This window comes from Haematobia irritans, chromosome 2, assembly GCF_050003625.1.
Source record: "Haematobia irritans isolate KBUSLIRL chromosome 2, ASM5000362v1, whole genome shotgun sequence".
Classification (NCBI taxonomy): domain Eukaryota; kingdom Metazoa; phylum Arthropoda; class Insecta; order Diptera; family Muscidae; genus Haematobia; species Haematobia irritans.
In genome coordinates, this window is record NC_134398.1 from 81073290 (window position 1) to 81090100 (window position 16811).

General features: G+C 32.9%; 1 protein-coding gene across 1 annotated transcript; it reads left to right on the forward strand.

Moving 5' to 3' along the window:
- The first annotated feature begins 483 nt into the window (after positions 1-483).
- On the forward strand, positions 484-14791 carry LOC142224699 (uncharacterized). Its single transcript, XM_075294484.1, has 4 exons — positions 484-571; positions 12588-13745; positions 13990-14298; positions 14613-14791. Exons 1-4 carry the CDS (start codon positions 484-486, stop codon positions 14789-14791), a joined length of 1734 nt encoding a protein of 577 aa, XP_075150599.1.
- Positions 14792-16811: the final 2020 nt, after the last annotated feature.

Below are 16811 nucleotides of genomic sequence, written 5' to 3' on the forward strand. Positions count from 1 at the left end.
AAATTGAATCAAAAGAACTTCCTGTGTAGTTAAAATAAAGAAAATCTGTAGGAGGATATTTTTCGAAGTGCTTTTAGAACAACTTCCAAATTTTTTGCTGGGAGGATTTAGTGGCAGTTACACACCTCGGATAAATCAAGGAAAATTCTTTCAAATGCGTTTGCAAATATTGTACATTCTTGAACATAAGTAACGCTTTTTCCTAAATCCAAAACGAAATGCATTCGAGCGTCTTGTGCTCTATTTTGGAACTTTGGAATTTTCACAAAGTGCTCAACTTGCTCCATTATTTAATATTTCTCACAAAAGGACATGCATGTGGATAATTACAATTCCATGAGATTATTTCATGGTCAATAATTAAATTAAGTCATTATCCAATTGTACACTAAAGTTAGTGGTGATATGCAATGATGGTAAATCTACTCCTGTTATTGCCTCCAAGACGCGTGTAAAACAAAGTGTGTAATTACATTCCAGATAATGGCATGTTATGGACAAGACAACAACTTTGAACATAATATCCATCACCACCACCGACCAACACCATCACGCACCACTGCCTCCATTGGTAATAAGGACATCAACTAGGATTGTTTGTTTGCTTGTGATCTGATGTAATAATAAAATCATACAAAAAGTGTCCTTTTGCTAAATAGAAGCCATCCATTTTATGATGATGCATTATTGTTGAAAAATCAAAACACAAACAACCACAAACCACAAGGATAATAGACTGGCAACAGCAAGAATCCGAACAGGATGGTCGCAGCGTCCAAGAAATTAGTGTATCCAGTATTCAACACATTATGGATTATGAGTTTCTTAATCCCATTCTGTGGTTGTGGCCAAGGCCGTATTCAGGGGGGGGGATGAGGGGGATCAAACCCCCCCCGAAATGAATGAATATTTTTATATAAATAAATATATATTTTTAGCTGCATAGAAAAATCTTATCGAAGATGTTGAAGAAAAGCTGGAGGTTTTATTTTGAAAAATGCTTACCTATAAAACTTGCACAAATCATAGAATACTAGTTGAAAAGCCCGTCAAACGACGGTAAAAAAACAAATTGTTTTTGTTCTCGCACCACAAATTTGGTTTTTGGAAAATGTATTTCTGCTTTTTATATGTGTTTGTTGTTCTTTTTGTGAACATGACTCGCTTTGTTTGGCCATAGCAACAACAACGAAACAGCCAAACACACAAGTGTAAATGAAATGGCGCAAAATCTGCGAAAAAACCTGCCTAATTCAGCGATGGAAGCAATAAAGAGATATTTCCAAACGTGCATATTCTTTTAAAAATGTTGGTCACTTTGCCAGTTACTCAGGGATGGAAAATACAATTTTTATGAAAGTACAAAAAAGGTATTTTTTGAGCGGAAAGATTATTGTCAAGAGACTGAATTTTAAAGAAAATAAAATTTTGACAAAATTTTCTATAGAAATAAAATTTTGCAAAAATTTCCTATAGAAATAAAATTTTTACAAAATTTTCAATTGAAATAAAATTTTGACAAAATTTTCTATAAAAATAAACTTTTGCAAAAATTCTATATATAAATAATATTTTGACAACATTTTCTACCGAAATAAAAAATCGATAATATAGAATCGCATTCTTTTTTCGACTAAAACTTTCTTGAAGTTCAATAAAATCCTGTTTTTGACTATGTCTTACAAAATCGAGATTTTCTTCCCACATGAACATGTCTTTTTTGCCATATTTGTAAAAGACTATTAGCAAATAAGGTTGATAAAGACTTTCTCAAAATATTAAAATATTTTGTCAAAGCTATTGTACCATAAATCTGATATCGACTCAAAAATGTCTACACAAAAGGTACTAAATCATTCGCGGGGGTACTACGGTACTGACCGGGGTGAAAAAGGTTTGAAAAAAGTACTATAGTACTGCATTTTCCATCCCTGCAGTTACTACGTGCTCATCCGAACGTTCATTTTCGACAATGAAGAGATTAAAGACGTATCTAAGAAATTCGACTAGCGAGAGTAGACTCAAAGGATTGGCATTAATGTCGGTTCATCGCCGAATAAATGTGCCGACTGAAGAAGTCATTGATTTATTTGCTGCCCAAAAAGCCCGTCGGCTCAATTTAATATTATAACCAGTGAGTAAAGTAGAAAGTCGGACGTGGCCGACTATATCATACCCTAAACCACCCCTACTGAATTAGTAAACATAAGCATTTGTGGGGTATCATTGGTATAGGTTTTGGAGAATAGGTTTGGGTGTCGTGTCACAATCTGAGCAGAAATGTCTAATATTAGGAGCTATAGTTTATTTTGCACCAAAAGAGTTAGTATGCCACTAATATTGAGCCCATTATTAAAAAAGAGAAAATCGTTCAATTAGTGTGGGTTATAACTCCAAATTTGTAAAAATCGAGCAATATTCTTATGTAAGAGCTACAAGTACGTATAAATACGATCGGGTAGTACATCAAAATTTAAAATTTGAGTAACATTGGTTAATAAATAAGAGTACTATGGCCAAATTAGGGAAAATAGAGCGATGCATATATATGGAAGCTATATTTAAATCTGAACCAATTTACATAATATTTTGCGGGTTTGATTAATATCACAAAAGGTTATCTTGTGCAAAATTTGAGAAAGATCAGTTAAGAAATGATGCCTCTACGTTCAAAAATAAGGTTATTAGGGGCGAATTTTTCAAAACCGGGCGATACATATATGGGAGCTATATCTACATCTGAACCGATTTTGATGAAATTTTGCACATATCGTTAGTACTATAGTGGACTGGATCTAGCCAACTTTGAGTAAGATCGGTTAGTAAATAAGGGTTCTATGGCCAAATTTGGGAAAATCGGGCTATACATATATATGCGAGCTATATCTAAATCTGAAACGATTTCGATGATATTTCGCACATATAGTTAGTGCTATAGAAGATTACATTTAGCCAACTTTGAGTAAGATCGGTTGATAAATAAGGGTTTTATGGCCGAATTTAGAAAAATCGGGCGGTACATATATATGGGAGCTATAGCAAAATCTGAACCGATTTCGATGCTTTTTTGCACATATAGTTAATGCTATGGAAGATTACATTTAGCTAACTTTGAGTAAGATCGGTTGATTAATTAGGGTTTTGTGGCCAAATTTGGGAAAATCGGGCGATACATATATATAAGAGCTATATCTAAATCTGAACCGATTTGGATGAAATTTTGCAGACTTGAAGGGCGGTAAAAAAGATTCCCTTTTGCCAAATTTGGTGACGATCCGTTTGAAAAAAGCACAACGTGACCCCATTTGTCGAAATCGGGCGATACATATATGGGAGCTATATCTAAATTTGATCCGATTTCTTCCAAATTCAATAGCGTTCGTCCTTGTGCCAAAAAACTCCTTGTACCAAATTTCATCAAAATCGGTCAATAATTGCGACCGGAATCCTGTGAACAACAAATACATGGACAGACGGACGGACACCAAGCGCTAGATCGACTCAGGAGGTGATTCTGAGTCGATCGGTATATATTTTATGGGGTCTAAAATCAATATTTCTGGTAGGCACATTTTTTGGCAGATCAAACTTATTATACCCTAACCACTATGTGGTTTAGGGTATAATAACCCCTATGTAGTTTAGGGTATAAAAATATTGTATACATACCTATGCATAAATAAAATTTTCTACACATGAGATTATATGAATATTTTTTTTTTAAGTTGAACCCCCCCCGAATTAAAATCCTGGCTACGGCCTTGGTTGTGGCTCGAACAGGCACATACACATTTTGTTTTATTTAAGATACCACATTTTGGAGGACAAAGTGAAAAGAGACTTTCACAGCAGACTGTATAGCCTGTTTAACTTTTCCCAAGCCCCTAATACCCAAAGCTATATAGAAAAATCGAGCAAATAAGAAAATCTAAAACAACTACGCACACGAAAGCTTGATATCATTGTCGTGCGTTTTGTGGTAATAACAGCTCAAATACAATAGGAACAAATTGAATTTTTCTAATCTTAAATTTTACTTTTTTCTATTGTTGACACAATACGAACACAATCATATTTTAATGCTTATGAATACAGAGGCCACAAGGAAGGCGTTAAGGGCCAACTTATTAGGCCTTTTTCTCCTACACCCAGAAAGAGTTGCCTTCGAAAATAAAGTAAAAATATTCAACGTTTTAGTTAAGCCACTTTTGTTTCCATGATAAAATAAGTGGGTAAAATATCGATGATTTTAAAGTTGGGATATAACGAAAATTAATTTCGAAAGAATACAGAGGATGCACCAAAACTGTACACCGAGGTAGAAGAAAACTACGCCAGAAGAAGATCATATTATCAAATGAACTATGCAATAAATCACTCAAATATAATCTAAAGGAGTCAAAATTAAATTAAACTGGATATGTCAACTATAGCGATCAGATGTAGAGCTTTAGAAGTTGGAGTGCGATTATACAAAAATGTCAAAAACTACACTGTTAGAAAAATATGTTTTTCATATGTTCCGATATAAACAAAATCTGTTAAGTGCAAACATATAATGTTCCTAAACTAACACTAAAGGTTTGGGACACATATGTTAATATGCTAGAATATATTATGTTTGGGGCATGAATGTTCCATAAAAATAATATGTGTGAATGTAAACATATATAAATTTACAAATTTCGAGTAAACATATATATGTTGTGATATTTTATTCAGAGAGCGACTGAGAGAGAGAGAGAGAATAGAGAAAGAAATAGAGATGGAAACCGGGAGGGTTGACGAAAGATATCAACATAACACAGCGAGAGAATCAAAAGAGAGCAATTTCTGTGAAACCGCTTGTATGTTGTTTCGGAAAACTGTTTTATGATAAGGCCAAACATTTGGTATGCTTAAGTCTAAATATTATTTAATTTGAATATTAGAATGAGTATTCGGAGTAAAGAGAATAGACATTCGGAATCAAGAGAATAGACATTTGAAAAAAACAGCTGTGTTTTCGCCTTGAGAGAAGCATTTTATGTATACTCCTCGGAACGTACGAGGAGTAAGTCAAAATACTCAGGCAAAGGATATTAAAAAAAAACTGTGGAAAATATACAAAAATTAGAAAGGGATCTTTATGAAATAACGAAAGGCACTATACTCTTTTTAGAGTTGGGACTGTAAAATGAAAAAAGGAGGAAATAGTTAAAAATTAAACAGTAAAATGTATAAAAACAAACCTTAGTTCCTCTTTATTAATAAGTAGTCCAAGAGGAGTTGACGGGAACCTTCAAATATAAAAGCGGGCATTAAGTTCGAGTTTTGCAGATAAAAAAAGTTTGAAAAAGTTTATTTTCTTTAAAATGAATTATTCAAGAAAAGTAAAAGGCAAAACAGTGTAATTGTAGAGCGATAATGCCAACTTAAAACCGGCCTTAAAGGTAAAAAAGAAATTAAGTACAAAACACGATAAGTTTTAAATTTATGTGTATATTATAAAATTATTTATTTGTATATGTTTATACTCGACTCCACGTTCCACTTTTGTTAGAGTTTTTGAATGCCTTCCAAAATTTCAAACTTTTATACCAAAAACATTTTTTGTTACAAAATTGTTATTTTTGCAATTAAAAAAATTATATTTTATCCTTAAGCTCAGTCAATTTCGTTTATATCAAGCACTGTTTCTGACTCTGCCGCAGACTATGCTACATAAATATAACTAATAACAGCTACGTAGCCCACACTCAAAAAAAGTGAACTCTCTATTTCACTAAAGCCAATTTAACATTATTTTAGTTCATGGAATTATTTTGTTTGGAGAAAGTTTCCTTTACTCTAATAATTTTTTGCGTACGTTAGTTAAATTAACTAAAATCGAGGGAAAAAATATGCACAAATGAAGCATAAAAATTAACTAAATTCGTGTCTCCCACAAAATAGTTCGGTATTTCTTTAAATTTGCAAATTTTACTACAAATGCGTTCATCATGAACTTCATATGTCACCAAAGACATTCTTGCAATTTTGAACTCCAAATTTTTCCTTGAAACTACAAATTTTTCTTTAACAAGTGAAAAAACTTAATTATGTCTTATAAATTTTCTTGAATTTGTCGAAAAATATTTACTTATTTTAATGATGCCAGCGTTTGTAATACTAAAATTTTCTAAAAATATTCAAAATTTTCTAAAATTAACCGAAATTTTTCTTCCTGGTGGGTTCACTGTTTTTTCAGTGCAGTGGATAGTGTGTTGGCTTACAAACTGTATGGTCCTCGGTTCGATTCTCCGTCCAGGCGAAAAGTAAAATTTAAAAAATTTATAAAATTGAATAATTTCTTCAACATTATTTGTATTACAGAAAAAGGTGCCAAGAACTAAAAAATTTCGTGGAAGTGAAAATTATGTGACGGAATGACCACAATTTTCTTTGGGGAAAATTCTCACAAACATACTATATGTTTGTGCTCAAAATGCCTGCAAACATATAATATGTTCACATAAAACAAACATATTAATGTTTCGGCAGTATCCAATAATAATGTGCTTCCTGCTAAATATGTTTGGAACATATGTTGGAGAAGCGATTTTTTTTTGAGGGCGTATTTTCTAATTAACTTCTAACTTTAATTAAAAATTTCATATAACGGTACATCGAATTGGTGTCTAGCGACAAAATCGCTAATGATAATCATAGCATAGAGTCACCTAAACATCGTTAAAAAGAAAAAGTACCGTTATTTTCGTCCAAAAGAGAAATGAAACAATTTTTGCACATATATTTATTTTAGAGAGGTATGTGGCACTTAATATTAGTTGCAAATGTTAATTAATTTTAACCCTTGTGTATGTGATAACACTGGAAGCGATACCAGCGTGATGAGGTCCCGTGGGACCTACAATAAAAAAAGGATGGTAGAGAGGTTATCCCTACGATATTTTTCGATCAATTACTGTAGGTGGACTCTTCTATAATGCACAAATCGCATATATAAACATTTGGTTGTAAATATAGAGTTTTATTTAATTTTGAATAGGATACAGATAATGTTAAAATTTTTGATTAGTATACTAGTGGCCCTGATGTTTGACGCAGGCGTGGTACCTATAAGTATCCTTATACGTACCAAGCAACAATATATTGTTTTTGTAGTTGAATGTTCTTAACAAACTGGATTTTTGAAGGAAAAACCAATACGATTTTTTTAGTGGCGTTCGTTTTGCTCGCAGTATCATGTGCACAGTGGTTGTTTCAAACTTGGTCCAAATTGAGGCACATCTTGCCAAATTCCAGGAGCCGATAGGTCTGGAAAATGTATAGAAATATAAAAACTTATTTCGACCACGATTTCCATGAAGTTCAAATAACTTTTTTTGCACTTTTACTCTCACTATATTGGATATATCAACGGAAGACATAAAATTATGTACTACCAAGCAACGAAACCAATGGAAACTTCAAAAATGACAAATTCTTCCAAATAACGGTATTTGCTGAAAGGATGTTAGTGTTATTAATTGTTCCAAATACGAAAATCGCAATATCTTTACACTGCTTTTTAAACTGTGCTAAAACCACTAATGTAATTAGTAATAGGTCCCATTGGACCTCATCACGCAGAATCGCACTAAACTTTTTCAAATACCTATAAAAACCGATTTAATGATTCAATCACATAAAAATTTAAAGTTTTCAACTTAAAACACTTCAGTACAAGAAGTCATAAACCATCAAGCTGAAATTCATATAAAAGATAAAGTTATGTATGAATAAAAATCAAAAAGGTCCAGCGGGACCTCATCACGCACAGAAGGGTTAAACATTATCAAAAAAATTTTTGTCGCTAGTTCCCTTATTCCCTTAAATCTTTAAAATTGACATAATAGGCAACAACATTGCATTAAAAGTTTTGTTTTAATAGTTTTATTTTGAACCGGTAATGTGGTTGCAAATGTTTTGAACAGCACTGTACGTATATAAAATCCTGACTTAAATACAAGTTGCTCCTCAGTTGCTTTTTGAGTGTGCAATTTTGATATTCCCCAAAATAAGAGTGGAAAATGTTTTAAAGTGGATTTGAACTTTGGTGGGAGTAATAAAAATTGAAAAGACACTGTGGGGGATACTATCATTACGCATGTACTTTTTCATCTTCGTCGTATGTTCTACGCACATTCATTTATGAGGCTGTTGCTGCCGTTTGCTACGGTCGTTGTCGGTATGACGTCCAGCCGGACACATGAGGAAACAAATGATGGTGGCTGATGTGACACATAAAATCATATTAATATAAATTAACGATGTGGAAAATTTAGTTTAGTAGTGAGAATGTCAAAGCTCTAGGCTAGAGGTGTGCAAGTGAGTAATATTTTACTCACGCTCACGCACACTCACGACGGAAATATCTTACTCACGCACGATATTGTTTGGTAGGTCTCGCGTACACTCACGAAAAGAAAACTTGTACTCACGCACACTCACGCAGGAAAATGTCGCTACTCACGAAATATGTCGTGACTCACGAATAATTTTATGAGATTAAAATCGAGAACGTTATTAAACTCTTAACATCCTAGGTGTCACTAAAATTGCAAATGAATTTAACTTTTAAGCGTTTTATGTTGGAGAGCGGGATTATTTGCGTGAGCGTAATTCGTTACTCACGCACACTCACGAAGATATTGTTTTCATGACTCACGCTCACGCACGACATTTTGGTTTGTTAATCACGCACACTCACGCCGTTGACATGAGCGTGACTCACGACTCAGCCACGAAAATTGTCGTGAGTCACGACAATTTCGTGTCACGTGCACACCTCTACTCTAGGCATTCGTTCATCCCTTGGTAGAAAATGAGTCTAGGCGTCTGTCCATTTGTTTATTGGATTTGGACCATGTCCACACATGATGTCTATTCGATGCTTATAGGTGAGTTTAGGCAATGAGCGGACCGACCCACCGCCCGCCAGGAGCCACGTACTTGCATCGTTATTAAGTTGGAATACGCTGAGCTTTCAATGAAAAATGAAGAAAAAAAATTATTTTGAATTTTCATGTGCAGGATCACATAGAAAATAGATTTAGTGTTCCAGGGGATTTAGTCTTTGGTGATTAATTTAAATATCTTCTGTGAGATGAAATCAGCATCAGTATAGGCAACAACACGTCGGGAAATATTTAATTTTCATAACAGGCGAATAAAGCCTCAATTCCTGGTGGCCAATATCTCTTTTTTTAAACTAAACGTCTTCACAGACAATAGATTGTATACCAAACAAATGAAAATGTGTAATTTTTTGTAAATTATATGTTGTCCTGTAAAATTCATGGACTCTTAAATAAATTATTCCATAAATGTGGAACTCTCATTCATTGCAAGATTAAAACAAAATATTTCCAATTAAAAAGTAGAAAATGTTTATGTTTTTAATTAAAATAATTATTTTCCCAAAAAAAAATTTAGTTAAATAAAAAAATATTTGAAATTATAAACAAAATTGAAAAAATAAAATAGAAAATAATTACTTTCTATATGTATAAATGGTACACGGATGAAAACGACTGTTAAAAAACATCAATATAACACATTGAGAGAATAAAACAAGTAAGAAAAGTCTAAAGTCGGGCGGGGCCGACCATATTATACCCTGCACCACTTTGTAGATCTAAATTTTCGATACCATATCACATCCGTCAAATGTGTTGGGGGCTATATATAAAGGTTTGTCCCAAATACATACATTTAAATATCACTCGATCTGGACAGAATTTCATAGACTTCTACAAAATCTATAGACTCAAAATTTAAGTCGGCTAATGCACTAGGGTGGAACACAATATTAGTAAAAAAATATGGGAAACGTTTAAATCTGAAGCAATTTTAAGGAAACTTCGAAAAAGTTTATTTATGATTTAGGAAAATGAAATTTAGGAAAATGAAAGCCATTTTTACAACTTTTCGACTAAGCAGTGGCGATTTTACAAGGAAAATATTGGTATTTTGACCATTTTTGTCGAAATCAGAAAAACATATATATGGGAGCTATATCTAAATCTGAACCGATGTCAACCAAATTCGGCACGCATAGCTACAATGATAATTCTACTCCCTGTGCAAAATTTCAACTAAATCGGAGTTAAAAATTGGCCTCTGTGGTCTTATGAGTGTAAATCGGGCGAAAGCTATACATGGGAGATATATCTAAATCTGAACCGATTTCAACCAAATTTGGCACGCATAGCTACAATGCTAATTCTACTCCCTGTGCCAAATTTCAACTAAATCGGAGCAAAAAATTGGCCTCTGTGGGCAAATGAGTGTAAATCGGGCGAAAGCTATATATGGGAGCTATATCTAAATCTGAACCGATTTGGCTGATATTTTGCAAGTTTTTCGAGACTCATAAAATATTCGGATGTACGGAATTTGAGGAAGATCGGTTAATATACACGCCAATTATGACCAGATCGGTGAAAAATATATATGACAGCTATATCTAAATCTGAACCGATTTTTTCCAAAATCAATAGGGATCGTCTTTGAGCCGAAACAGGACCCTATACCAAATTTTAGGACAATCGAACTAAAACTGCGCGCTGTACTTTGCACACAAAAATACACCAACAGACAGACAGACGGACAGACAGACTGACAGACGGACATCGCTAAATCGACTCAGAATTTAATTCTAAGACGATCGGCATACTAAACGATGGGTCTCAGACTTTTCCTTCTTGGCGTTACATACAAATGCACAAACTTATTATACCCTGTACCACACTAGTGGTGAAGGGTATAATGACAGAAAAAGGAGCTCTACTTGAGAAACATACAGTTGGTCAATAAAATGTTTACGTAACATAAAAATTTAAGAAATTACATAAACGTCTTTTTTCCACAATTTTTTGAATTTTTTGTGATGTTATTAAATGCATACGGTCATCTTCCAATACTATCAAAAACAGTTTGTCAATAAAAATGTAAGAAACTAATTACATATACTTATTTTTTCCACAACTTAATATACATAAATTTTTTTTTCAATATTTTGTGATGTTATTAAATTCTTACGGTCATCTTCAAATATTATCAAAAAGTATTCTATTGCAATGAAATATGGAAGCATATAAAATAATTCATTAAAATACTGTTTGACTGCTGTCAATAAATTCTTTGCAAACCCAAATCCTAAAACAAAATCTCGTTAGATTTTCGCACTAAACGTTTTTTTTTTTTGTTTTGTTTTTGGTATTGCTTTCATTCTGTGGACGGAACGGGAAGTATTTAGTTGCATCATATCCCCAGCAAAAAAGTAAAGAAAATGTTCTTTTTTGATCCGGAAGTGGTGCATAATTGACGCAGAAGCGATGAATTTAACATGGGCTTGTCATAGGACGGAAGTCCTCCATTTCAACAGCCGTTGCACTAAATTTGCATCACTTCTTTAGGTGTGATCCGAATTCAATGTTTTGGGTAAATAAAAAAATTTTGTGATATTTTGTTAAATAAATAATTTTTAAAATTTTTTATAACTTTTTAATGGATTCTAACGCTTGTCGGAAACGTTTGACCTCAATTATTATCAAAAATACACAATTTTTTTCAGATTAGATTTAGCATTTTTTTCGACAAAATTTAAATGATTTGTACCATTTTATGAATTCTTACTCTGTTGTTAACCTATTTGAAACAAAAAAAGTTAAAATTACCCATTAAAAGTACGAAAAACCCAAGTTATAAAAAATTGAATTAAAAGAACTTCCTGGGTAGTTAAAATAAAGAACATCATTGGGAGTGCATATTCTGGAAGTGCTTTTAAAGTTGTGCCATTGGAAGCACTTCCAAATTTTTTTGCTGGGTCACTATAAGCGGAAGCCGTTCTGTATAACATTCAAAATTAAAGAAGGGCGACTTGAATTAAAATCTTCAAACGGACGACAAAGTAAATTCAAATGGCGCGATGAAAACAAAATTATTAAATCTGTAATAATCCCCAATGCAGCACTAGATAACTTGTATGAGACTTGAAAAATGACTGCCGGAAACAGATATCACATGACATTGTCCGAAAGGTTCTATTAAAACACAAATATTCTTCTCGATCAGCAAGAAATAGCTTTCCCTTTCTCAACAAAATCTACTACTACATTTTGCAATATAAGATTTCGATACAGGCGGACTTTTGGGGAGATGTAATATTTTGCGACGACACAAAGAATTCCGACATATTTTTTCTGATTTCGGAGTAGATGTAATTTGTGTGTCTGAAACGTGGTTTCAGCCTGCAGTATCGGATAATATTTTAGCGCTCCCAAACTATAATTTATTTCGTGCTGACCGAGTCTCTGTAGCAATATACATTAAAAAATGTATAAAATGCAAGACTTTGTCTAAAACCGACAATGGCAGTCGCATTGAATATCTATTCGTTGAGCTTAATATTGGTCGCAATAAACAAATTCTTTTGGGATGCATATATAGACCTCATCGCAATCTCGATTGTTCAGATCCGATAGAGGTTCTTGAGGATATTTCTTTTTAATATGAAGACATAATTATTGCCGGTGATTTCAATTGCAACATATTCACAGACAATTATATTTCTGATTCAATGCAAGTGTTAGGGCTATTGCCTATTAATACGTCATTACCAACTCACTTCACGCCTACGCGAAGCAGTCTCATTGATCTGATCTTCACTAATTTCAAAGACAAAGTTCTGTTATATGACCAAATATCGGCGCCCTGTTTTTCGAGACACGATCTGCTCTTTATTACTTATGAAGCTAGTTTCGTCGTGCCTTCGCCACACTTCACATACCGAGATTTTAAAAGAATTAATATGGAATCGTTAGCAAATCGCATAGATGAAATAAACTGGAATATTCTATATGATTATGAACATGTTGATGACCAGCTGGCTTTTTTACAGGAAAATATAAACTCACTTTTCGAAGAATTTGTTCCGCTAAGAACGAAACTAATAAACAGTAAACAGCCTGCTTGGTTCGATAATAATATAATGCAACTCATCAAGGAGAGAGATACAGCATACAGAAGATGGAAGAGATTTAAATCAGATGAACTGTATGATCTCTACAAAATTAATAGAAAACGCGTTTCTAAAGAAATCGAAAGCAAAAGGAGAGATCACTTTCGACGTAAATTTCAAACTGCCATCGATGGAAAACAAAAATGGAAAGAAATTCGAAATATTGGGATTGGGAAATGCAAACATGCGATTTTAAATGATGTTGACTTAAATGAAATGAACGCATATTTTACATATGGAAATTATATTCATCGGGCTAAAAGCAAATATAACGACATGTCGTTTGAGGCTATTGAAAATGGATTCAGTTTTCGATGCGTGACGGAAGCGGAAGTTGCTAAGAGTTTTTCTGATGTTAAGTCTATTGAAAATGGATTCAGTTTTCGATGCGTGACGGAAGCGGAAGTTGCTAAAAGTTTTTCTGATGTTAAGTCCAATTCAGTTGGTACTGACAGTTTACATCCATCTTTTCTAAAAACATTATTACCAGCGCTACTACCCCACTTCACATATATTTTTAACACAATACCCACAAAGTCTACTTTTCCAAAAGATTGGAAAATTTCCAAGATTATACCAGTTCCCAAGAAATTTAACGATTACCGACCAATTGCAATTCTTCCATTTCTTTCAAAAATCATGGAGAAGTTAATGAATAATCAAATGAATACGTATCTAACCGAAAACTATCTTTTATGTAAACAACAATCCGGATTCAGGAAGAAACGTAGTTGCATCACTGCACTCTTGGGAGTGGTTGAAGAAATACGACAAAAGTTAGACTCAAACATGGTATCATTTTTGGTCCTCTTAGACCACAGTAAAGCATTCGACACAGTTGATCACAACATTTTGCTCACAAAACTACTTGTTTATTTTCCATTTTTCTGAAACTGCATGCAAACTCATTTATTCATATTTGTCTGAACACGCTCAATTAGTCTCTGTTGGAGATAAAATGTCAGGTCTACTAAGTGCCTCTAAAGGGGTTCCACAAGGATCTATTCTTGGTCCTTTACTCTTTATTTTATATATTAATGATTTACCTGATGTTCTCCGCTCATGCTCTGTCCACATGTATGCGGACGATGTCCAACTGTATCACAGTTCTACTGATATATCGCAATGTAAAGCTGAATTAAATAACGATCTTCAGCTGGTTTCACAATGGGCTATGGATAACAATCTGCATTTGAATCCTAAAAAAACTAAATGCGTCATAATTACAAAAAGTGGAAAGTTCACCGAAAGTATGCAAAATGGTCTCAAAATATGCAGTTCTCCAATTGAATGTGTTCAATCTTGGACTTGTATTTAACTCTAAACTTACTTGGACGAATTACATAAATTGAGTTGTTTGAAAAATACATGGAATGTTAAGAAATTTATGGGCAGTACAAACGTCACCACCTTGCAATATTCGCCTACTACTCGCCAAGACCTACTTGGTTCCAACACTATTATATGGGTGTGAGATATACGCAAATTGTTCCTCTGCTGATCTTTCAAAACTTAATGTCGCATACAACAATATAGCACGCTATGTATACAATAAAAAACGCAGAGACAGAATCTCGCAATTTTCGATTATCATCTTCAACACAACATTTAATAGTCTACTTCAACGAAGATGTTTACTACAACTTCATAAAATCATATACACCCGTGAGCCGCAGTATCTATACGAATGTATTAGATTTGCAAGGTCAAATAGAGGAAGAATACTTATTCAACCTAGAATAAACTGCCAAACATCCGAGAAACAATTCTTTATATTCAGTACACGTCTCTGGAACTCTCTCCCTTGAACCATACAATGCTCAAGTAATGCTAATCAATTCAAAAAGAAGCTATTCCAACACCTACAATAGTTCTGTTGATCATCGCCTTTTATTGTTATGTTCAATTATTTGAAATCTTAAAATTTATATTAAAATTTATATTAATACTAAGTATAATTCTAATAATAATTTCAAATCATTTGTATTGACAAATTTATAAGATATCAAAACTTGTTGTACTAGTTTTACAATAATAAATAAATAAATCAAAAGATTATGCTCTACTTTATGAGGGACCTCAAAAAGTTTGGCGAAACCTCCTTACCGTCCTTGAAAACAAAAATATAATACATACAGCCAAGTTTGGAAAATTATCTGTAGGGGGGTGTGGGCTTGTATTTCGAGCAAAGGTGACGCAAAGATTAGAATTTTAGAATATATCGTACTATGACAAAGGACTGTCTGAGACTGCCCAAAAGTTTGAATTTTTTGATAAGGACAATGCTACCAAATTACAATATGATCCGAAACATAAATCGTATTTATGTAGAAATCCCAGATATGAACACCATTGAAAATTTGTGGGTTCATTTAATGTCAAATTCTATTTCCTGTCTGATTTTGGTAAAAATCGGTTCTATTTTAAGTATAGCTTCCACATAAATTTTTCGGCTGATTTGCACTTATATGAGTTTAAGTTTGCACAGGATTGCACTAATTTGTGCAAATATGGCAAAAACATACACTCAAAACAAATGTTTACTTAGATCCAAAGATGTTGACCTTCCCTTAAGGATTTTTCTATTGATTCCGATCCAAAGGTGCGGCTTTAGGGACTTATCTGACTTTAAATTTAGAATCTATAAAACTAAAATTAGGATACAGACCTGATCTGTCGATTTTCTTTTTGCGATATATTAACAAAGTTATTCAAGTACAATTAAATTTCCGTTTTAAAAATCCAAAATATAACAGTTATCAAAGTGAAAAAAGTTTTCTTAATTTCAAAAAAAAAAACTTTAAACTAATGTCCCTAATATAAGTCAGCCTATACTTGAAGCTTTTTTATCTTGAATCCAAAGATTTAATATTTCTGTAATTTAAATAGTAATTCTTAAAATCAAAAATGTTTTTCTTTGCTTAAAGGTAACTTGCCTAACTTCATGGAAATTTCAAAGATTCGTGTCCTAAACTTGAAAAAGAAAATTTTTAAATCATTTCTTTATTTTCTTTTTAATATCGTGTAAATTGCGATCCAAAGTAAAATTTAAGTTGCATAATATTTCACATTAGGTCAATATTTTTTTAAGTCTACCATAATGGCACCCATTTAATATTTAGACAAAGCACCGATTTATTTAAATATCGCTTGATTTGGACAAATATGCTTCCAAAAATCACAATTTGCCACCTACTTTGTCGTAATTTATCTCACATCTTAATAAAGTCGCTACTACTAAGTGAAAACAAATCATTAAAAAGGTCCAGATTTACAACCAGAAAAAAGTGCCTTCGAAAATAAAGGAAAAAAGTTCATCAATTTAGTTTTGCAAGTTCGTTCCCATACACTCAAAAAACCAAACCTATATCACACTAAAGCTAATTTAAATCTATTTTAGTTCATGGAACTATTATGTTTTGAGAAAGTTTCCTTACACACAACTTTATTTGTATCATAGACGAAAAAATGTATTCACCATGACATTGTTTATTTGCAGAGCTCCGTCATTCCACTCAATTGCGCAGTCAAGTGACTCAATTTCTTTTTGGAAAACGAGAATTACCGTACAAATCAGCCAATTTGCATTACAAATAATACCCTGTTCCACAGTGTGGCGCAGGGTATAAAAAGGTGCACTGTTAGAAAAATATGTTTTTCATATGTTCCGATAAAAACAAAATGTGTTTCGGTACAATTTTTTAAACACAATATATTAAAGTGCAAAAATGTAATGTTCCTAAACTAGAATTAAATGTTTAGG